Source organism: Festucalex cinctus, chromosome 1, assembly GCF_051991245.1.
Source record: "Festucalex cinctus isolate MCC-2025b chromosome 1, RoL_Fcin_1.0, whole genome shotgun sequence".
Lineage (NCBI taxonomy): Eukaryota > Metazoa > Chordata > Actinopteri > Syngnathiformes > Syngnathidae > Festucalex > Festucalex cinctus.
Window position 1 is genome coordinate 31,145,360 of NC_135411.1, and position 22,967 is coordinate 31,168,326.

The following is a 22,967-nucleotide window of genomic DNA, read 5'->3' on the forward strand; positions in this document are numbered from 1 at the left end:
TCCAACCACTTTCTTCATCATGCTCCACACAGCAACGGCTTGACCCCAGAATTCTATTTTTATGCTGGTCTGTACAGCTGTAGTATGTCCCAGCAGCAGTTACAAACTACCTGTCAAAGGCCGGTGGCCTCTTTAGTGTCGACACGGGTGGCGTCTCGACATCATCCAGTCAGGCGATCACTTGGTGTTTCCTCCGATGTGTGCGCTTTTAGTCGCATGTTACCGAATTGTAGACGTTTCTGTTTTCTCTGCAAGTCATCATTGGAAGCAAGGGGTGCTGATGTCAGTGGGCATCTTGCTGGGAAAGGGTCACCAAACAGAGGGAGGCCCTGGCGCGTGACGCTTGAAGCCGCACCCATAATTTCCCCGGAAGGAGCACTTTTAGTTCCACTGCTGCAGATAATTTTGATGCCTGAAATTGGCAGATCCCCATGCAGGCTGCAAGTCATTGCATAGATGACAAACACATGCATGCATACTTTGTCCATCTGCAATACGTTAATGCAGTTGTTCTCAAACCTTTTTTTTTTATTTTTTTTTAAGTCAAATTTGCCACCTCAAAATTCTTCGCTCTCCACGTACCACCGGCATAACCAATATTAATAGATAGGGTTCACCGGCATTTAAGCTGAAGTTTTATTCTTAAAAAAATGTTGAATATGTACCTAATTAAAAGTTTAAAAAGTGTAACTAAAGATTAAATGCAAATGTATTTTACCAAAAGTTAAATACAACTGAACTGTCCTTGGGCAGTGATTTTTTTTTTCTCATCTTACCACTAGAGGGAGCTCACCAACTTTGATCCTAATCACTTGTGATACATGTAACGCGCTTTGAGAATCACTGCTCCCCAACAAACATATTGTACATGCACATGTCGTCCATCTGCTTTGTGTTAGCATATAAGGTGTAGGAGTGAAAAATAGGGATTCACGCCAAAGTCTTTTGGGGGTCCTGATGTACCTCATGTCTCGTTCGTCAGCCATCAGTGAGTTTGACTTGTTTGGAAATCATGAATGTGTGAGGCTCACAAACAGCAGTTATCACCCTCAGCTGCGATAAACCACCGCAGCCGAACCGCAGCACCAGTGCAGAGCTTACGCCGACTTATTTATCTCACTTTTGTGGCCTGTGCGTGTGTGTTGCTTGGAACTGGCGACCACGTGTTTTGTTTTTGTAGAAATCCTTGCTCGTGTCTCCATGTTTGAGTCCAAATATAAGTAAACACCTCTCAGTGGGATGTAGTGCAGTTGTGCAGTGCTGTAAATGTTGCGTTATAGTGTCATCTTTGTAGAAGATTTATATAATGTTTTTGTCATATATGTGGTAACAAAAAAACTCATGGTTACTCCTTACATTCCAAATCTTCCTGTGATATCATCAATTCATCTGACAGCAACAAATTTTGTAATGTTGTTTTATAAGAAAAACACCACTCTATAGTATTGTACTTAAAAAAAAAAAAAAACATAGTAACATCATGAAATAAATCCTTTTTATTTCCCATAAAAACATTTCACAACTTAGTCGTTCTTCACAGATGATAAAGAATATGTGCCTGTGACTATATACAGTTTCCTCACTACACCTACCCACGATAGGTGAATTTTCGCAAAGTGGCAGTCGTTTATAAAAAAAAAAAAAAAAAACTTCAAGAAGGATGAGGAATGAGACATGCATTGTGTACGAGTAACTGGGATCTGTTCTAAAAATAGCTCACCACTGATGGGAAACTGACTTGTTGAGAACAATTAAAAGAAGTAAAATGTCAACTTTTTTTTTAACGTATCATGATACACGTTTCTTAATTTACCAAATATTCTATATTTTGATTAAAAGTGTGATAGATTGTGTTAAATGAAAGAAAGAATGAAAGAACTGATTATATGTACTCAAATACTACAAAAAGGACAAAAATAGTAGCATAAATAAAGAATTTTATGGGATGCTCACTCTTGAAAATGGAGGGATAAAAATCCGTGATAGAGTGAATCCGCAATAAGTGAATTGCGAAGTAGCAAAGGATCACTGTACTATCTGTCTAAATATCTATTTGAGGGGAGACGTACATTTTATCTTGTCAGTGACACACCCGGCTGAAACGATTGTGTTTAAATATCCTTTGTTTAAAGTATTATAACCACCACAAGATCAAAACTAGTTTCATTAACCTTCCTATGTCATTTTGCATTAAGCTAGAGGATATTGGTGAAGTTTGATTAAATACACGATGTGTAATTATCTTGGTTTTATGTTTAATCTTAAACTTATCAGTTAGCGCTTTTGGTGCAAATAACAGTTTCTGTGAACTTTAAAAAATTATAGTCACCATCAGTTCTTTTCCAGATGGGAAAAGTGACGCATCTCTTTGAGGGAGGTGTCGATTTTATCTTATGTCATTGACACACCCGGCATCTATTGGAGAAAATACAGTATTTCCATTCCTTTCAATACAGCCAGCCACAAGTTATTATCCTCAGTTGTTTTTAGCCCTTTCAAGCATTTAATTCGGAGCTCAACAAGAGTCCAACACTATTTGCCAACAACTACTGGATGGATTGCCAATAGCTGAGCAGTTAGGACAGCCAAAGGCGCTTGCACTGACGCGTGTGTTGCATTTTTAGCGTGTGTGTGTGTGTGCCGTCATCATGCTGGGCTGCAAGCTCCACGCCGGGAGTTTAACATCCAAGTTCACCCCATAACCCGCCACAGGGGAGCCAGTAAAGTGCTGGCGTGGTGTCGACTCAGTTCACCAGTTAAGTGTGTTTGAAAGCTGTTGAAGCGTTGGCGTCGTCGGACTTTCTACTGAATAGAGAAAGTGAGTACGGTAATTGTAAATAGAGTGCTCTGATAGTTTCATTGATGTGCACATTCCAATAATTGAATTGAAGTGACTAAAAGGTTCTAAACATGCAATGATGAGGTCCAGTGATCGTGTACAGTATTGACATTGTGTTGTCAATGAGGTAAAAACTCAAAGTATTTGTTGCAGTGAGTTCCAGTTGTTTAGGGCAAACAAATGACAAGAAGATTGACCAAAAGTATTGTGGACTTTGGGAACAAAGAGGTTCTAACTTAAGGCTGCTTGAACTGAGAGTGTGGGTGGTGGTATGCATGGTGAGCAAAGCTAGTGTAGGGTCTCGTCTGAGTAAGAGTAAACTAGCAGTTTGCCTGCTTCTTCTATTTCTACTCCTACTAATCTTTCGTCTTCTTTGGGTCTTCCAACAGTCCAAATGCCCTGTGGCACCATGCCGTCAGTCGTGATACCAGGGACACTTGGTATGTGTGTACCCCATTTTAGAGAAGCCTGGGAATAAACGTTGGTTATTTCCTGACGGAGGCCCAGTTAAACCCCTGTTCTTCATTCCTTTTATTCTAAGAGCGTGCCGTTTTGTTGGCTTATCTGCATACGCATTGGTGTTTGTGCCCATGTGTGTTCTAACGCGTCTTCCCGTCACGCCTAAATGTGCTCGGACGGCAGCATGTGTGGGCTTTTGTGAGACGGAGGCCGGATCCTACCGTGTCAGCAGCCCGGTAGCAAGGGAAAAGCCTTCCGTGGGAACGACAAGCACACAGAACGGGTTGATGATGGGGAAGCGATGGAAAGCGGAGAGACGGGGATCGTAAATATGCTGGCAAAGCAGAAGTTGTTCCGCGGGCTGTTAGTCTTCGTCACATGATGTACATTTCTCAATATCAAACAGTAAGACTCTACAATGTATTCCACCTGAGAGAATGTTTACCACCATCTGTAGGTGCTGCTGTTTTGGTTAGCTCTCAAAGTGTGCTTCTCACCAGTCATCTTTAGTTGGACTATTTCCTCTAATTCCTCTGAGCCGGATCGTGTCAACCCTGGTTTTCGGGAGATATCAACGTATTGCGAGTGTCTTTCCACTAGTAACTGTATGAGCCCGCCAGGTCTTGCCAGCCTGACCCTCATGCATGTGGCGTGTTTGGATTCAAGTCGTTATCTGTGTTCTCTTCAGCTGAAGGGTTGGACTTGAGCTTATCACTGCGCTCTGATACGAGTGATAGAATACGAGAGGGTGCAGAGAGGCCTGAACTGAAGGCGGAGGCGAGGTGTGTGTGATTGTGCGAGTGTCCCGACACTTGCCCTTTTTTGATCACCAATACTCAGCTAATAGCTACCAGTCTGGCTTTATGTCTAGTTTCTTCAAGACTTTTTTTTTTTCTTTTATGTGTTCGATTGATGTGAAAAGATCCTAAAAGTCTTTGTGGCTCCGGAGCGAATACCAAATGGGTGAAGTAAAACCTTACAGGGCCCTCATTGGTTAAGCAGATTCGTTGCTGTTGCTGTTATTGTAACTTTTTGGCTAGGAATGACAAAACATGCAAGCGAATGTTGACTTGGTTGATTTTTTTTTCTTTGTTTGTTTTGTGTGTGTGTGTGTTTGTTACAAGCCAACTTCAGATATGCCGCGTCTCAAGGGAAATGATAAATGAAATGGAGCAATCAAGGTACTGTAGTAATGGCCTCAAGTGTGGGCAAGGAAAGCCACAGTAGCTGATGCATTTTAGCCATTTATTGAATGGGACAACCAGTCAAATACAAACCCAACGACACTCTCAAGAACAACATTAAGCCAAAATCTGCGTTCATAAGTTTGAATGTGACCTGTTCATATCCTGTTATAAAAAGTTGTGCATTTTTGTGCAAGCCCATTTTAATTTGTACTTCCTCTCTGAAAAAGATTTTAAAAATTTTAGTCGAGTTGTACAGGTTAGAGGCAGAAGAAGTTTTGAAGTGATCGTCTGGGTCTCTCTTTTTTTTCTTTTTTCTTTTTTATCCCATAAAAACCTGGCATTTGAACAGGTGTGTAACTTTTCATTTCCACCGTATGCATACCAAATGGAAAGCGAATAATGAGATGACTTGCATTTATGGAGGGGAATGGCTCTAAACACCCCTTTCCATTCCAAGCTTCACCAGGATGTTTCTAAAAGAGGAAAAACATGATAGCAATGGGAACAAGACGCTCAGTCGTGCCCTTTACTTTTCCCAGTATCATCTCCTCCATTTTTTGACCTCGACTGCGTGTCAAGACACACACATCCATCTTGGCAAGTTCACACTATCAGCCTGGTGGCTGTGACTTATCTGCGTGCATGAGTGTCTGTGTGTGTATGCGTGTTTGTGTTTGCGTCGAGTGTCAACCACACAGCAGGTCATTCTTAAATCAAACAGTGGCTTACTGTATACAACATATTCTAAGTGCAGTTAAGGTTATTCCGGGCTTATAGGGGCCGGCCAATCCATACTGCGAGAGGCACGCACACACAGTACATCATGTGCCTGATGAGAAAGACACAAAAGCCTTTCTTTGTGAGGCAGACATCATGCCATTGCAGAAGGCCTTTGACTTGAGTCGCACATTACATATTTGTGGGGGCATTTTAGTTACTCGAATGTGCAGATGTGGGGAGGCCTTTATTTGTACTCATTTTTTGGAATAATATTAAACTCAACTCAACTTTATTTATAAAGCACTTAAGAACAGGCAGTGCTGTATACAAAGTGCTGTACAAGAAACATAAATCGGTTGTGCAGTAAAGAATAAGGTAACAGAACAAGAACAAAGCAAACATTTTGAAGTGCGCAAATTTTACATCAGTAAATTAGTAAGAAGTAGGCGAGTGACTAAATAAATAAATAAATAGAATAGGGGTTATGTGTTCCCTCTTACGGGCACCAGTAAGGAGAGCAGCAGTATTTTGGACAAGCTGGAGACGTTTGAGGGAGGACTGGCTGATTTCAAAGTAAAGTGCATTACAGTAATCCAGCCGAGATGTAACAAAGGCATGGATTGCCGTTTCTAAGTGCTGCTGAGATAAGAATTTTTTTACCTTAGCCAGCTGCCTAAAATGAAAAAAGATGGATTTGACAACAGCGGCAATTTGCCGGTCCAGTTTAAAGTCACTGTCCATCTTGACACCCAGGTTTGAGGCTGTTGGCTTTAGATAGTGTGCCAGAGGACCCAAGTCAGCAGGATGAGAAGAGCCGCTGGGACCAAAGACCATAACTTCTGTTTTCTTCTCATTGAAGTTCAAGAAATTTGAAGCCATCCAGGCTTTGATTACTACTTGGGTATTACAAGTCATATATAAAAAAAAAAAAAAAAATGTGGTTTCAAACAACAAAATCCCTTTTTCGGGAAATTAAGCCAAGGTATCTACATCAGCTATAAAAATAAAAAGTCTACACACACACACCTGTTTGAATGTCAGGATTTTATGATATAGAAAATATGAGCCCAAGATAAATAATATTAAAACCTTTTCCACCATGAATGTGACCTTATAACCTGAAAACCTCAATTGAAAAAAAAAACATTTTACAGAGGGAAATAAAAGCAAACAAGTGAGCTAATATAGTTGCATAAGTGTGCACGCCCTCTGATGATGTGGCAGTGTTCAAATTGAAACTATGACATTCAAGCTCAAGTTAAATGAGATTCAGCACACACCAGCCACCATTTTAAATTCTTGTTATTAATCCCAAATAAAATTCAGATGTTCTAGTAGGATTTTCCTGATATTTTTATAGTAGTCACATTTTACAGCACAAGCCATCCAGTTTCCACATCATCAAAGGGATTTCATTGTTATATTTTATTTGCTGCTATTTTGGTTAGCAACAGAGTTCAAATGGGCTCAGCTGTGCATTTATCTGTATGAAGTTACTGTTTTTTTGTTTTTATTTCTGGAGAAGGGAAGCGCTTGTTTGCCTTCAAAGCGAAGTGTGATTACACATTGAAAGTGTGCTTGATTCACTCCCATTTCCTATTGTATGCAACATAATTCTTATATATAAACAAAACAGTATGACTGGAAGTTTTCTTGCCACTGATCAATATATAAAATAAAAATAAGAACTTTGTTCGACCGCGGCCAGTACTGAAGCGCCCTGAGCTTGAGTCATTCCGTCGTCCCGCTCTCCTCTCATCAAGCCCTTTTCAACTCAAAGCCACGGTTGCCGCTAACAACCACTTTCTCTTTCTGTCCTCTAACTCTCCCACGTAGCGGCGAAGAGTTCAAGGCATGAAGTCACACACACATGCAAACATGTTGTGATTTACGACACGATAGTAATCTCATTTATATGTCGCTCTGTCTTTACTTTTTTGTGTGTTGTTTTTTGTCTCACTTCGAGTAAATCTGTCAGTTCTTGAGAAGGTTTTCAGTGCTTCACACTGTACATAACCCAGGTTGGGTCATTAAAACGAGTGATTTAGCTGTCCGTGCTGGATGAAAGAAAAAATGGCAAAAGGTGAGGCCAAGTAGGGCAGAGAAAAAGGGTATATTTATCTGGCATGTCGAGATCCTTTGGAGCTGATTGTGACTTACGACACTTGATTTTAATAACTGGACCACATGTGTCATCCCAGCTGTAGCTCTGAGAACATCACTTTTGCGTGTCAGGGGCTTTTGAAAGATCCTTATCCAGCACGAGTGGAAGTTTATTGCTAGGAGACAGCGATAAGGCAGTATGGCAAGTATGGACATAAAAAAGTTGCATGTGGAGTAGAGTCTGTGACTTGTTGCTTTGTGCAGAGACCCTCAGCTCTGCAGACAGATTGACAGATAAAACATGCGTCTGTGATAAGTGCAAGTCAAAACAATCAGTTGGTGTGTAAATGTGAATCGACAAAGGGCGCCTTGGAAATGCCACATCTACTTTTTTGGGTCAAAGCAACAGGAAGTGCGAAGGGTCTCTTGGAATGACTTTATTATTATTATTTCAACAAATGCATCACCTTTTGGGAGAATCAGCATGACCGAAACAATTTATTTTAAATAGAATTCAACTAAATTATTTAAGTAATTGTGCATGTTCAGGTTACAATTTGTGAATTTTAGGGGTTTTGAATACAACCTTCCAAAACAGTCTCAGTAGTGTCCCCTAGAAAAACTTTCACAGAAAGAACCCAACACCACCAAAGTACGATGTCCAAGTTTTATAACTGTGAGGGAGAGGGGAAAAAAAGGAGGAAAAAAAAACCCAGCCCCCAGACACCAGTTTCCCTGTTTTGATTTGGCCAATTGATATCAAAATGTAAATGAATTTGTGAGCATTTGTGGGTTAAATATTGATGGGGTGGGGGGTGAGGTGTGTTCAGTAACAGTTCCTCTGAGGTTTGTTTTCAGGTATTGCATATTTGGACTCATGCTCAGCCTACTGTAGTTTTACAGTATGTGTAAACTCACTCTCATGAGAACACAGTAAAGTAGTTGCATGCTCATAAATTACCTGCTTTTATAGTATGTGGTAACACCATCAGGGATGGCCATTCAGTTTCACACATGCCTAGTGCTTATTTGAACCATTGCCTGCTATAGGAGGTAAAACAAATAAGCCCTTACATGTCATCAAATAGTATTTTTAGGACACGCAACAAAAGTAGCCACGTTTTGAGATGTTATCAGAAATTTTCTGGAGACTCTGAGACACCCTCCAGGGAAGAAGATGTTCACCCGTCTCCGTCCAGACAGCAAATGAATGGCCCTGGAACTGATTATTTCCAACCCTATAAAACAAGTTGTTATGAGTGCCTTTTTGGGGGCAATAACTCTGCTTATGAACATTATATTGCACATTATATGCCGCATATAAGTACAACTTGACGATAAATTCTCATGAGAACGCTCAGCTATATAATTGCGTGTGTGTGTGGTAAGAGGATGGGCCTTTGCGATAATTTGAAGGAAAGATTTGTGGCACGTGTGGTGACTTCTGTTATCCGAGAGTGTCTGTCGAGCGCATCAAGATCGGCCAAGTCACTTCATCCGGCCTGTCATTTGTGAGTTGTGTGTGTGCTCACTGTTCAGCGACAGCAGTTTTCCACACAAAAAAAACACACTACAGTCCACGCCAGATGACATCACCTCCCCTCACTATCTCGGCTGGAACAAATCATATGTTCACGTCTTGAAGTCGGGACTGTGGAATGCGGAGCGACTGCTGTACTGTACACACACGCCATGGCTGGTTTAGGGCTTGAAATCTCCATTCACTGCTTGAGTGTGCTGTGGAGTTGTTAATGTTGTGAAAATGTTTAGGGGAATCAAGAATTTCACACGGTTTTTCGCTATGGGTGGCAGCCCTCAACCTACATACAATATTATAAAGGCGTACATAATTGAAGCTCTACTCTGGACTGCAGCTCCATCAACGGCTTGTTGATGGCGGGAAACCACTCGCTCCCCTCCCCCCCCAAGCGTGACGCGGTTATGCCTCTAATTAGCATGTGAGATACGACTGTGACTCTTCTCCGGCGGTGCCTGCCGACTTGTTCCCAGGACTCCCCCCAGTCGACAGGTTGTTTAACGGTAATCAGGCCTGGTTCCTTGATGCTGAACCCCGGGGTTAACGTGGAACGCGTCTTTTCCGGGGCACCACTGCTGTTAAGGATCTCCCAGTACGTGCTCGTCTGCTGTTTAGCTTGCTAGTTTGCGGAGAAAAGCTGGTCAAAGGTCCTGCTGCTTATATCATAACTGTCATGCAAGTGTAAAAAGGTAACCACCCTGCAAAAAAACAAAAAACAAAAGAACTCAAACATCGGTGATAAAAAAAAAAAAAGTTATTCGTTCTGAACGTTACAGAATTTTGACGTTGTTGTTCGTTCTGAACGTCACAGAATTTTGACGTTGTTGTCACACAGATATAAACATAACTTATAATATTAGGTCATGAAAACAATATAATACTCAAGTCTTTGGCAGCCCGTCTAAGCAGCATGTCAGCCCACAGCTGGCCTCTCTTGGCCAACAACCCTCACTTTTCTTCCCCTCCGTCAAGCCTAATTCCCTTCTAATGAAATGGCTTCTGAAGGTAATAGCTAGCCAAGCCCGGTGCTCTTATTAAACACTGCAAGCTACACACATGCACACGCACACAAGCAGAAACGAGAAAGTATGTTGTGCTCAAGGAATCAAATTAACACCTGCTGAGCATCCTGGAACTTAAAGCTTAAGAATGTAAAGCCTTTACCAATATACCACTTCTATTCACCCTTCTCGTCTCCAAACTAAATATGCTCAGAATCCTTTTGTGTTATTTACACATTCTTGTAGTTGAAATTAACACCAATTCTAGTTACATGTCAGTAGGTGGGTAGGTAAGTATAGGTACAGTAGCTGGTAGGAAGGTGGCCTGATAGGTGCGAAGGTAAGTAACTAGGTAGGAAGAGTAGATAGCAAACATGGGTATGTGGTTATGTTCATAAGTAGTTTGCTTGGTAGCTATGTTGATAGGCTATTAATAGCCAGGTACAAAGATAAATTAGTTGTCTCTTTTTCTTTTTTTTTTCTCTTCAAAACAACTGCTCTAGGATATCAGCTTCTTTTAGTCCAGTAGGTAGGTAGGTAGCTACATAGCTAGCTAGCTACCTAGCTAGCTTGCTATCTAGCTAACAAAAGCTAGATAGTAAGGTAGGTAGCTACCTAGCTAGCTCACTATCTAGCTAACAAAAGCTAGCTAGTAAGGTAGGCGGGTGTTTAGATAGTTAAGTACATCTGTATGAGATAGAGATTAACTAGGTTCATAAGTTGTGTAGCTGTAGGTAGCATAGTCGGTTGACATGCTTTCAAAGCTATTGGCAGTGTTATGTTGTTTGTATGTTTTACAGCAGTAACACATTTTTCCGCTTTTGTGGCAGTGAAAACCCCAAAAGCGTTACATAAAACAGCCTGGCAGATTTGATTAGTTCCTTTTGAAGAAGTCTCAAGTCAGTTATCTCAATCATACTTCTGTCGAGTTAAGTGCTTAACACCCAGCCTGGGCTCCTGAAGAGGATTCTCTTGGTCCCCTTATGAATTCCATTTAATCACTAGTGGATTAGTCCACACCACTCATACCTTTGTCTCGGACACTGCGAACACCCACAGATCTGCAAAGAAGGTGCATTTAAAACCATTAGCTGTGTCCAATCCCCTCAAACAAGTGTAATAACATTGAATCAGGCGAGGCTCTGTCTCATTAAATGATATCACGACTAAAGAACTCGACTAGAACCTCTGCCAAGGCCAACCTCATAAAAGCGCTCCGAGCCGGTGACCTGAAATACTGTTGGATTTATCAACTTCATATTTCGTTGGCTGGAAATCGCTTTATCCTTATAGACTTCCTTTGTTTTTTTTGTTTTTTCTTCCCCGAGGGCCACGAGAAGCATATTTTCCACAGTCTGAACACAAAGTGACAAGAAGAAAATCCGATTCTTCCCCGAAACAGTGCAAAAGTTTTTGTCAGACAAGGCTTGTGGCTGCAATTATCGATGCTTATGATGTGCTTATGGAGATAAAGCTCTATGAAATCTGTCCAAAAACCACAGCTCTGCTCCCCACGTGGTCTTATGCACACACACACACACACACACACCCCCACACACACACATTGACGACATCTCCAGAAAGCTGTAAAACACATCACTTTCTTGGGGAACAGCGCAGCGCTCAAGTAAACTAAATGTTTTGCAACCGCAACGTACAAAGACTTAAATGGCGGAAAAACATCAACATAAAAAGAGCCATGTGGCAAATTTGATGACTTATTTCTCGATGGTTGCAACAACCATCTGATAAACCAATTATAATTCATTATCTGTACTTATATGACTCACAACGTGTTTCGAAGCAAAACTAAATAGGCTAATGAAATTAATTATATTGACCTTGAGTTTGGCCTTGCAGGTGCATTTTTAGTCTCTGGTTAATAGTAACATGTAATTGGAACACTCCCTTTGTCACGCCGCCACCAGAGTGGCGGTTCATGCTCTTATTTTCACAGTCAGGTTCCCGGTTTATTTTGAAAGTACTAACTCTCATCTCACCCCAGGTCACTTACCCTTCCTGCAGCCTCACTGATTACCGGTCCACGCCCATGATCACTACCACCTGTTCCCAATCAACCCGGACATAAAAGCCACCTGAATTCTCTCGTCGTTGCCGAAGTGTCACATATCTCAGTGCATGGAAGCGTCCTCTCAGTCCTCGTACCACAGTCCTTGTTTGATGTCTAGCCTTGCCTTGTCTTGCGCCTTTAGTTTGCCCTGGTTTTCCTCCCTTGTGGAGCGCCTTTTGTTGTCCCTGTTTTTGAGTGCCCTTTTTTGTATCTCCCGTGTGGAGCTCTTTTTGTTCAGCCTTTTTTCCCTCTTTAAGAGGCGTTTTGGTTTTCGTGTTATTAAAGCTGCAGCCTTGTTGGCCAACTTTACATCTGCGTCTGAGTCCTACCTCCTCACGTCGTGTCACCCTTGAGACATCAGGCAAAAAACAAGGTTGGCATAAGGTCATCTGATGGGTTGCCAAGGTGACAGAACATTATATTCTGCTTATTCTTCTTGTTTCTGTGACAAAAACATAATACTGCATAATTCCAGTTATTACCCTCAATATAGATTCTTATCAATTCTCAGGGAAAGTTTCCATTGGGCAACAAAGCGAGTCGTTGTACGGCTGTCACTAAAGAGTGGGCAGAAATCTTTTAAGTACATTTATGGGGAATTTCTGTGACAAAAGCAATTTCCAATATATTCCCTCATATTCCTATACAGGGGCTTCCATTTCATCGCCTTGGGAAGTTTCCATTGCAATCCATTCCATTGCAGTCATAAGACTATCTTGGTTTGCAATTGGGCAGGATATTTTCAGTGAAATTAGCAAATGTCCTGTTTATTTCTTAAAAATTCCATAGTGTCTTGTTAATTTCCTTGGAACATTTCACATTGGGCTACTGAAAATAAGCTTGGCATAAGGCTGTACACGGTGCCTAAAAATTCCTGGTGAAATATCCCCATTCTGCAAATTTCTAGTCACTTTCTGTAAAGTTTCTTACCATTAATTCCCATAGATTCCTGTTAATATATCATGGGAATTACCATTATAGTAATGACTGTTTCCAGTGTTGACAATTCTGAATTCTGTCATTTAATACTGATTGTAACAAGGGAAGCAGATACAGCCAGGCGTGCTGCAGGTCGGCTGACTTTGGAGTTAGAGTGCGAGTGAGGGTGAGGGGGGAGTTGATAAAAATCCCATCGGAGCGGATCCTGCACCTTCCAAACGCCCCTGGCCCTCAATGATAGCACTGCAACTCTCACACACTCCCGCTGATTGCGATGACATGAGCAGAAGACAGATAAAGAGAAGGCCAAGATTTGCACCGTGCGGGTCAAGTAGGCTGAAAGAGATAACACAAGATTCATTCATTGAAAGAACACTATATATATAAAGGCACAAATACTACAAATAAAATAAAATGCCATTTAAAAGAATTCAACAGTGCCTTTTGGATGTTGTATGTGAAGGTTTATTTATGTATTTGTCCTTTTTTTTTTTTTTTTTTTACAAATAAAAATCTGAAACATGTGGCCAGCAGAAGTATTTACCCCCCTGTGGCTGTAAATAAAATCCAGGACAAGCAGTTGCCTGTAGAACGCACCTAATTTGTAAATGGTCAGACTGAAGGCTGCGTTTGATTTCAACAAGCTGGTCCCATCTTAGAGTAATCATTCGTTCATTTTTTTTTTTTTTCATTGATGGGAGACAATGGCAAGTGTGTTATAGTTCACTATTGTTAGAGAAAATCCTGCTTCACAAAAATAGCCATTTTGAAGTTCTGTGCTTTTTGACAGAGTTGAATGTGACAAACTCAATACAGTTCAATAGCACTGCTGATATATATACTGTATGCTTTAGGGTCTCATCATTTGTCCTCCTCTTTCTGAGGAAGCTGTTTTGTTTTTTTTGTTTACTCACTCATTTTTGCTAGCTTGTGGGCATATTGTTTCGTGACCGAGACGAGTGGTTTGACTTCAGAGATGGGCAAAGCACTGGCATTCTATACTTGACTAAAATACTTGACAAGTCTAAGTAAAAAGTATTTTTACCGGATGTTTCCTCAATTTGAAAGCAATTAGCTAATGGAGCCAAAAGGATGACACATTGGCCAGTTGAATCTCCGACTTGCCCTGCATTGAGTTGACCGTATTGAGTATCACTCGCTCATGTTGCTGGGCCACTCCTCACTGACATGTTTGAAACTTATTTCATACTGTTGACTGGCAGTCTGCATCGTTCTTCTTATCATGTTCAAATTATCCTCTGTAGTGGTGGCGCGCATTGCCCTCATATTTACGGTTTGTTCTCATCTAGCCAATTACACGTCATGTGGTAGCATGTCGTAAAGCCAACTACAAGCTGGGACGTAGGGGACCGTGTGTATCACTTATATGATTGGCGGAGCCAGGAGACATTGACGCCTGGTATTTAAATCGTTTTCATGCATTTAAAAACAGAAGTAGCAACTTTGCTTTGAAAATGTGTTAAGTAAAAAGTGATACTCATGTTAAAATGTAACGGATAAAAGTAAAAAGTAATCTAAAAAATAAATACTCAGGAAATACAAAGCACTGAAAAAAAAACTACTCAAGTACAGCAACGAAGTATTTTTGCTTTTGCATCTCTGTTTCACATGTGTAGAGAAGCACAGCCGGATGAACCTGATTTTCGGACTAAAACGATCAATAAAATGTTTTGTTTTGTTTTGTTTTTTTTGTTCAGTCTATCGTTACAAAACGGCCCCACCGACCTGTGGCAATGTGGTTCAAGAATGCTGCTTTAAAAAACTTATTAAAGCCATTTGTCATTCGGGTCAGCTTTCAGCTACTACAAATCTTCCACAAAGGTCTTGTGTCGATCCAACTGGATCAAAGCTTTGAATGTTGAAGTCTTTGTTGTGGTCCACCCACATTTTGGACAACAAAGGCTGGTCTTACTCCCTCCAAGTCTGCCGTCGTCCTCCTACCTGTCTTTTGATACTGATCTCGGTCATCTCAACCTATAACTCTCAGCAACTCGGTTTCACCTTTTTATAGATGATATAACGCAGGGCTTTTTGGGACGTCTGATACTTTCATGGGTCCCAGATGGGCTTTTATGTGTGCGTATGAACTGTGTGTGACCACACTGCCTTCTCATGTGGCGTCAAACACCATCCTAATGTGGCTCCAGATGATTTTATTTAGCACAGTGTCTTAATAGATTCCAGTTATGAAGAGATGTCAGCTGGCTTTGTTGGTAGGATGTGCACATTTAATTACAGTGTTTCTGGAAATAGTGGCTTGGGCGTCTATTTAGGGAGAAGCCTTTATTTCCCTCTCCACGCCACATAAGATCATCTTTAATACTGTGTACTTTAATGTCACACAAATGGCACGGGTACATTACTGTCTGAAAAATATCCACACACTCCTTTATTGTTGCACATTTTCCTCTCTTCTTCCTTGACAATCGCACCATGTTTTTCTGGTTCAAAAGTAACCCAAATTGGGTGGAATAGCTATCCAAGGTCTAGGTCCAAAGAGACTGAACCGATGCTGGGTTATTTATACCCACCGCATTGGTTTTGAGGATTTGACCCAACACATTTTTATGGGTAAAAACTACTCATACTTCTGAGTTAAAGCTACCAAAATGGTAAATGTGCTTTCACATGTATAGCACTGTTCTACCTCAGGTACTCAAAGTGCTTCTCGCAAGTGGGGGTGCAGTATCTTGCTCAAGGAGACTTTGACATGGTCACAAGGATCGTGCATGGAGTTCCCTGGGTTAGCAGCATCTCTCTCTTGCTAGAAATGTAAAGAATAAATTCCCATCAGATTTTTTTTTAAGGCAGATAACAATATTCTGCCAGGCTAACAGAGGTGGGTAGAGTAGCCAAAAATTGTACTCAAGTAAGAGTAGCGTTACTTCAAAATAATATTACTCAAGTAAAAGTAAAAAGTAGTCATTAAAAGAATATACTCAAGTAGAAGTAAAAAAGTATTCGCTGAAAAGAATACTCAAGTACTGAGTAACTGCTTGAACATTTATTTTTTTAAAACAATGTAATCAAACAGACAAAAACATTCATTCTCTTGGGGTGAACCTTCTGTTGACACAAAAAATATCAAGTAAGCCATTAAAATCACACATTCAGTTCAATTTGCAAAGTTAAATTAAGTTAGCTATACAGTATTAGAGTAGGATTTCTGATGATTAATGTATTAAATCTGAGTGTACACTGAAAATATTGTGGTCACTACATTTCTGTAATACCCATCCAGCATAAGAATTAGAGACTTGTACTTTTTAGCCTAAATCTTTTATGTTTACATAATCTATCATTGCTACATTGAATAAGACGTTGATATGTTTTCTTACCAGGTTCTGGCATTACATGTAGTCAAGTGTTTATCTGTTACCAAAACTATCTTTACCGTGAATAATATGGCACTTAGTGGCTACTGCCAATTAATGCCTCCATATAACATTTAGCGTCATCGGTTTCATTTATGGCAACAGTAAACAAAGTGTTTGCAAAAGAGTCAATGTGAAAAAGTCCTTTTCAACACTTAAGACAAATACCTGCCTAAATACAGCAAAAAGGGAATTTAGGTCAAACTTACCTCGACATGTTAACTTAGGTTTGATGTGGAATTTTTATATGCCGAAATGTCTGTTTGTTTCGGCAGACACATAAGACACCGCATTATAAAGCTGTTATTCCGCACGGCGTGTAAGGTAAACATGCTAATTATATGAGGCCATGGGTGTTCGGCTTCGTCCTCTCCCGCTGCCATGTTCAAAATGCCGACAGCGTTTCCGCTGTCTGTGGTCATGTGACTGCATTGTTACGTCTGATTGGTAGAATGTTAAGGGAAGGAGGAGTCATGTGATTATTTTTGCTACGTCTGATTGGTGAAATGCAGTCATGTGGCAGAACTGCTCTGGTAAAGATAATGAACGAAAAAAGGGAGAGAAAAAAAAGTAACGACTTTAGTGTAGCCAAATAAAGCGGAGTAAGAGTAGCGATCATTCTTCACACATCTACTCAAGTAAAAGTAAAAAGTATTGTGTGGTAAAACTACTCTTAGAAATATATATTTTTTTTTTTAAAGTTATTCAAGTACATGTAACGGAGTAAATGTAACTCGTTACTACCCACCTCTGCAGGCTAATAATTAGTCTGTCCGTAGTATGTGTGCCGTGTGTGTTTGTGCGTGTATGTGTTAAAACCTCAATCATACAGTTTTGCTCGGATTAGTGTGTGTTATGATGGATTTGCTAGTACACACACAATTCCTTCATTCATGTACATACCGGGTCCATGTGATTCCACAATCGGCTGACTTGTGCCGGCTCATACCTATCTGTTATTAATGCCCCCGCGCATGCATCATTACACTGAATTACAACCTGCCTACCGGCAAATGTAAATATGTGTTTTTGTGTGTGTACGCGTGTGGGAAAATGGGCCTTTGGTGAAGCCAAGCGTGAAAAGCGCTAGTAAACAGAAGCCGCTATCAGTGATAAAGCAGTGCCCTTAATATGTGGCTATTAGCCTGTTGTGCATTTACTGTGAGAAAATGGCAGATAAGAGCAGAAAGAAAAAGGAAGGGCATTTAGTGGGGAATAATTGGTTTGGAGGCACGCTGAGAGCGGCGGGGGTAAGGTGGTGCAAGCGGAAGCGGGAGCGCTGTGGGAATGGAGGTGTTTACCCACTCCCTGCAGGACTGGCTCGGACATGGGAACACAGATATGCCCTCACTAAACATGGCTGCTCATGGGCAACAAAAAGACACCCTGACGTCAATCACATCCAGTTGCACGGACCTGTTTTTTTTTTTTCTTACAGATCAATATTGTTGATGATGCATTTTAGCACAAATGGGGGCACTGTGTGAAAGGTAGGGAGTAATAAGAGGATGAAGGCGATTTTCCAACTGAAAGAATGTCACTAAGTCCTTGCTTCCTGTTTACTGCATTTACTACCACAACCAATGACTGTAAAGGAGGCGTATTATGCAAATTTGTTTTGATCCAAAACAGTTCCCAGGTGACTTTGTAAAAGGTGTCTGACTTTGTTCGGTCAAAATACACAAAGGCCAAAGCACACTTAATATCCATTTATCCATTTGAAATTGGCATATTTTGAGGACGGGCGTAGTCCAGTGTGGCCAAATAAGCAATTTTGATTACGGGGGCGGAGTTAGGGCATTGTGATGAAACAAGGGCTACTTGATGTCATCAACCTGCTGACTTTTCTGGTCCCTCTAGCAACCCGTTTTCAAGGGGAAAAAAGTGACTATCAACAAATCCATCCACTTTTTTTGTGACATTATTTACAACGCTGGCTCCCTTCAACAAATGTCCAGATAGTATGTATGGCCCTTGCGCAAAACCGCCACTGGCTAATTGAACCATAAACCTCCAACTATACAACAATAGACCATAATGATCCCATTGTATTTCCCCTCCAGGGGGCAGTGCTTCCAAGCATCATCACCAAGCAGCCAAAGGACTGTAAAAACTCAATCTGTCCCTGAGGTGTAGAAGGGAATTCCAAGTTTTTTTTCTTTAGGTGTATTGTGCCATCTAGTGGTGCATGTTTGCAATATTTCATAGACTGTGTCATTATTGAGGTCTGCAGTTGCACATTCTAATAAGATGCTATACAAAGACTTCTTTAACAGGGATACCCATGACTTACTTTGTCCATTTTCTTTTTAGGACATTGATTCCTCTTCTTGATGATGATACCGGTCTGCTGGTGCTGGCTGGCATGGTAACTTGAGTTTTCTCACTTGCATGTTTCTGATAATTATGTGGCAAACCACCTTTTTTTGTACAAGTAGTATTATTTGTACTTTGAGATGTTATTTCTGTGCAGGGTGACACTGTGGCAGACTGCTTCGAAGTATCCACCTCAGAGCCCTTCCTGTCTCAAGGTGAGTTTTACTCCTGTACTTCCTCTTAACTGTGGCAGGCTCATTTACTCAAATACAGAAAGTGCCTCTCGAAGCTTTCTTACCAATATGAAATGTATATCTAGTTGGCCTATTATGGTAGGTTATTGTAATTAACCACTACTACATCCTACTGGATGTATAATAGTTGATCATTGTGTGATTTTCTGATTAATTGGTTACTGTACATTCATCTTACTTCAGTGAGCCACTGTCTGACTGATTTGTCAACCCGCGGCGTCGCCATGGTACCCAAGCTAGCGTTGGACGTCATGTCTTGCGAAGTGATGCGAGTGCTCCAGCTGACGGACAGCTGCATCGTGCCCATCAGTTATCAAGTCCCTCGCAAGGTTTTACTTTTTACGCACGCTGACAACATATGACACCTGCCGATAAAATGTCATTTATACATCCTGGTTGTGTGTTTCCTTTCAGAATTCCGGCCATGACTTCCACGCTGACCTTTACCCCGACACGGCGGGCATTAATCCAGCCATGTCTGCGGGAGAGTGGTGGCAGGGGGGGAACAAGCAGGTGATGGATGGATGGATGGACGGATGGATGGATGGACGGATGGACGGACGGTTGGTCCGTCGGTCCAAATATGGGTGTAATTTGTGCTCAGGTGGAGAAAGTCAGCCTCCATCCGGACAAGCAGGCCAAAACTGCCAAGTCTCCATCAACCAATCTGATGCCATCAAAGAAGGAATTTATCAGTGGTGAGAGCAAGGTGGGGATAGATTTACTTTGGCAATGGCCACCAAAGCCTGAACACCATCAGAAGCACCAACATACATTTGCAACCCATGAAATTGTATTAATTTATTCCTAACAGTCTATTCTCTTCATTTCATGCTGTTTGTCTGTGTATGTTGATGGGTTTTTTTTTTTTTTTGTTTTTTTTTTGTTTTTGTCCAATCAGAAATCAGCCTGTGCATTGCCATGCCAATCTCAATGTTCACAATGGGGATTGATTCTTTAACCAGTCAATTTCCTGATTCACCACCACAGGGCTAGAGAAACTGGCCCTCAATGACATCAGCATTTTTCTGTCCTCTGATTGGGTAGTCAGAGCAAAACTTGTTTACAGCCAACTTTGACTAGCAAAACACATCTGTAGTGATATACACACGTAAACAGCATTTCTAGTGAATATGCTTCTATTTTCGTCATGTTATTAAATAAATATTGATTGTGAACTGTTCCAGATGATGTACACGGCACAGTTGTATGCTGTTATATTGTTTTTATAAAATACGAACATGGCAGTGATGGTATTAACAGGTTGGATTAAGCACCCACTAAAGGCCCACGTACCAAAAACACGGGCTGCCTGCCGCTGTTTTGTAGCCAATAGGAAATGTACTAAATTGTTGACTCTTTTCAACAGGAGGTAGCACGCGCCTGTTCCACCTCCAGCAGTCCTCTGAGCACCCCCACGAGCAGCGCCGCCGCATCCCGCTCACCCTCCTCCACTTCGGGCCTCTCCTCCGGTTTCCTCCCCTCGCCAAGTCCAGGCCAGGCAGCCAAGGCGTTCCCAAACTTCCTTGGTCTGAACACACACAAACACATGCACAACCGACACACACTATAAACCAACTCCTGTGAACTGGAGAAGTGGTTTGTCAAGTGTGGTAGTAGCTCCCTCTAGTGGTATGAGAAACATGCTCACTAAATTAAATGTTCAAACTGTGCATTTATTATATTTAATATCTCAGAATTAATTTTAACAATTTAGAAAAAAAATGTATGACCATTTTGTATGTAATAAATGTAATTTGAATCATGATTTACCGGGTAATTATGGAGTGTTCCCTCTCTTTATTTGGTTATGGTGTGTTCAGGAACGACCTCCAAGTTCCGGCACATCCAGGGCGTCGTGCTTCACCGCGACACGCACATCACCAACGTACGCGACCTCAACCTGACCACACCCGGCGAGTGTGACGGCTTCTGCGTCAATCGCCAGCACGCTGCCGTGCCCCTCGCCATATCCGGCGGACAAATTGCCATTTTTGAGGTATGCTAGTAAAAAAACAAAAAAACATTGGAAGATGTGAATTTAAGGACTTGTCGCTCTTCTCCAGCGCTCACAACCAGGAAAGCTTCCAGACACTGCTGTGCCCACCATCCAGAACTCTGTCAACGTGGCGGACCTTTGTTGGGACCCCTTCGACACACATCGACTGGCTGTGGGTGAGTGTCCAGATTGCTGGGAAGACTTCACACTGTCGAGTGTAATGTTGTAACGTGTGTCATTTGTGTCTAGCTGGTGAGGATGCCAAAATCCGAGTGTGGCGAGTACCACAGGGCGGCCTCAAAGAGACACTGACTGAGCCTGAAATCATCCTGCAAGGTGAGGACCTCAAATAATAGGAGGGCAACAGAAAATGAGCAACAGCAGCAACAATGTGATTCCTCGAAGGCCACACCGAGAAAATCTACTCCATCAAGTTCCACCCTTCGGCCAGCGATCTGCTGGTTTCTTCATCTTATGACCTGACTGTCCGTCTGTGGCACCTGGAAAATGGCCAGCAGGTGCAGCTCCTCACTGGTCACGAGGATCAGGTAAAAAAAGACACTGTGCTGTGAACTTCCACTTTCAGTTTGGTTTTTAACAGAATGCTGAAGAAAGTATTTACTCAAGGCCAGTGTCACTATGTCAGACTCTTTATGGTGTCTAACAGTATTCAAAATGGACGCCACCTGGTCATTATAATTGAAGCAAATATACATTTATTCATATTGAGGAGTCCTTTAATAGATATGATAAAACCTTGTTTATTTGTTGACACTTGTGACCTAATGCGGTTGTCGTGCAGGTGTTTTGCATGGCTTGGAGCCCGGATGGCAAGCTGTTAGTTACCGTGTGTAAAGATGGCAAAATTCGTGTCTACGACCCGCGTAGGTCGGATGCACCTGTGCAGGTTAGTGCAAGTAAACACCTTACCATATAGTAATATTTTGTTTTGGGTTTGTTTTTGTTTGTTTTTTTGCCTATTGTTATATAAACAATGTGTAAAGTCAAAGTGAACATTCTGCCATACAAATACAAACCTAAGTTAACCATTTAGTGGATCTAAACTGTGTTTGTGTAGCCATGAACCAAGACATGACGTCTCTCTATTCACTCACAGCTAACAACTGTGATGTTTTGTTTTGTATTTTAGGAGGGTCCAGGCCCTGAAGGCCACAGAGGCGCTCGCGTGGTTTGGGTGTGTGAGGGCAAGTACCTGCTGGTGTCTGGATTTGACAGGTACTTGGTTCATCAACATTTCCTCCAAAGGTGACCTGCTATATGAAGTCAGCTGCAGATGGGACGGGAAGGTCACCTAATTAGAGGGAGAGACCTTTTTGGCATACTTGATGCGGCAGAAGTCAACAAAAATGTGGTTCCTGTGGGCACCAGCTAGAGCCCAGTAGTGTTAATTTGATCGGCCATTTTTAAATTTAGTCAGTTTTAGTCCAGGTTCAATCACGTTTGTTAGTTTTTACCATAGTTAGTCAACCTTATCTCGTCTTTATTTAGTCCATTTTTAGTTGACTATAAGTTGAGCATTTTAGTCTTTATTTTAGTCCAAGAAAACATAATTTTATTTGTCCAGATTTAGTCAAGACAATCATTTAACTCCTGTATTTTATTTTATTATTATTTTTTGGACAGGCTCAGCAAATTATGTTGAACATTTCGGCTCTAAAACTATTTCACATAAAATTTTCTCTCATCTTTTTGATGAAAAACAACTTGGCACACAATTACAGTATATCAAGAAATGGCTACTCTGGCTCCATGCTATGAGCTAGTTAAATTAGCTAGCATTAGTTAGCGGTCAGATTAACATTATTGTTGGAACATTACAGCCGTTGGATTAATGTTACGATCACGATAATTGACTTTTTTTTTTTTAACCCTTCACTGTGAATCCACCTCCTGTCTGTCCCATGTGTTTGTTCTTGTTGCACTCGCTAACTGCAGTTTTGAAAGGGGGTGTGTCTCACAGTGACAGATGAGCACAGACAAGATTTTACAAAATCATATCCTTTTCGTCTTGTTTTTGTTCATGGACTAAAATATCCATAGATTTTAGTCTTTTTTTTTTCTTTTTTTTTTTAATCAAATGAAGTACATTTTTGTCTCGTCTTCATTAGTCGACGAAAATGCTTACT

The 22,967-nt window shown here is 41.2% G+C and overlaps 1 protein-coding gene across 4 annotated transcripts in view; it reads left to right on the forward strand.

Annotated features, from left to right (window-relative positions):
- LOC144023334 (mitochondrial import inner membrane translocase subunit TIM16-like) overlaps nt 1-22,967 on the forward strand; it is a 113,030-nt gene that overhangs the window by 82,100 nt on the left and 7,963 nt on the right. For all 4 annotated transcript variants that reach the window (XM_077528650.1, XM_077528658.1, XM_077528674.1 and 1 more), the window contains 12 exons: nt 18,565-18,619; nt 18,725-18,782; nt 19,005-19,150; nt 19,236-19,334; nt 19,426-19,530; nt 20,191-20,350; nt 20,645-20,820; nt 20,888-20,996; nt 21,070-21,156; nt 21,226-21,368; nt 21,623-21,727; nt 21,971-22,056. In XM_077528650.1, coding sequence (XP_077384776.1) covers nt 18,565-18,619; nt 18,725-18,782; nt 19,005-19,150; nt 19,236-19,334; nt 19,426-19,530; nt 20,191-20,350; nt 20,645-20,820; nt 20,888-20,996; nt 21,070-21,156; nt 21,226-21,368; nt 21,623-21,727; nt 21,971-22,056 — 1,329 coding nt within the window. The remainder of the gene's footprint in view (nt 1-18,564; nt 18,620-18,724; nt 18,783-19,004; nt 19,151-19,235; nt 19,335-19,425; nt 19,531-20,190; nt 20,351-20,644; nt 20,821-20,887; nt 20,997-21,069; nt 21,157-21,225; nt 21,369-21,622; nt 21,728-21,970; nt 22,057-22,967) is intronic.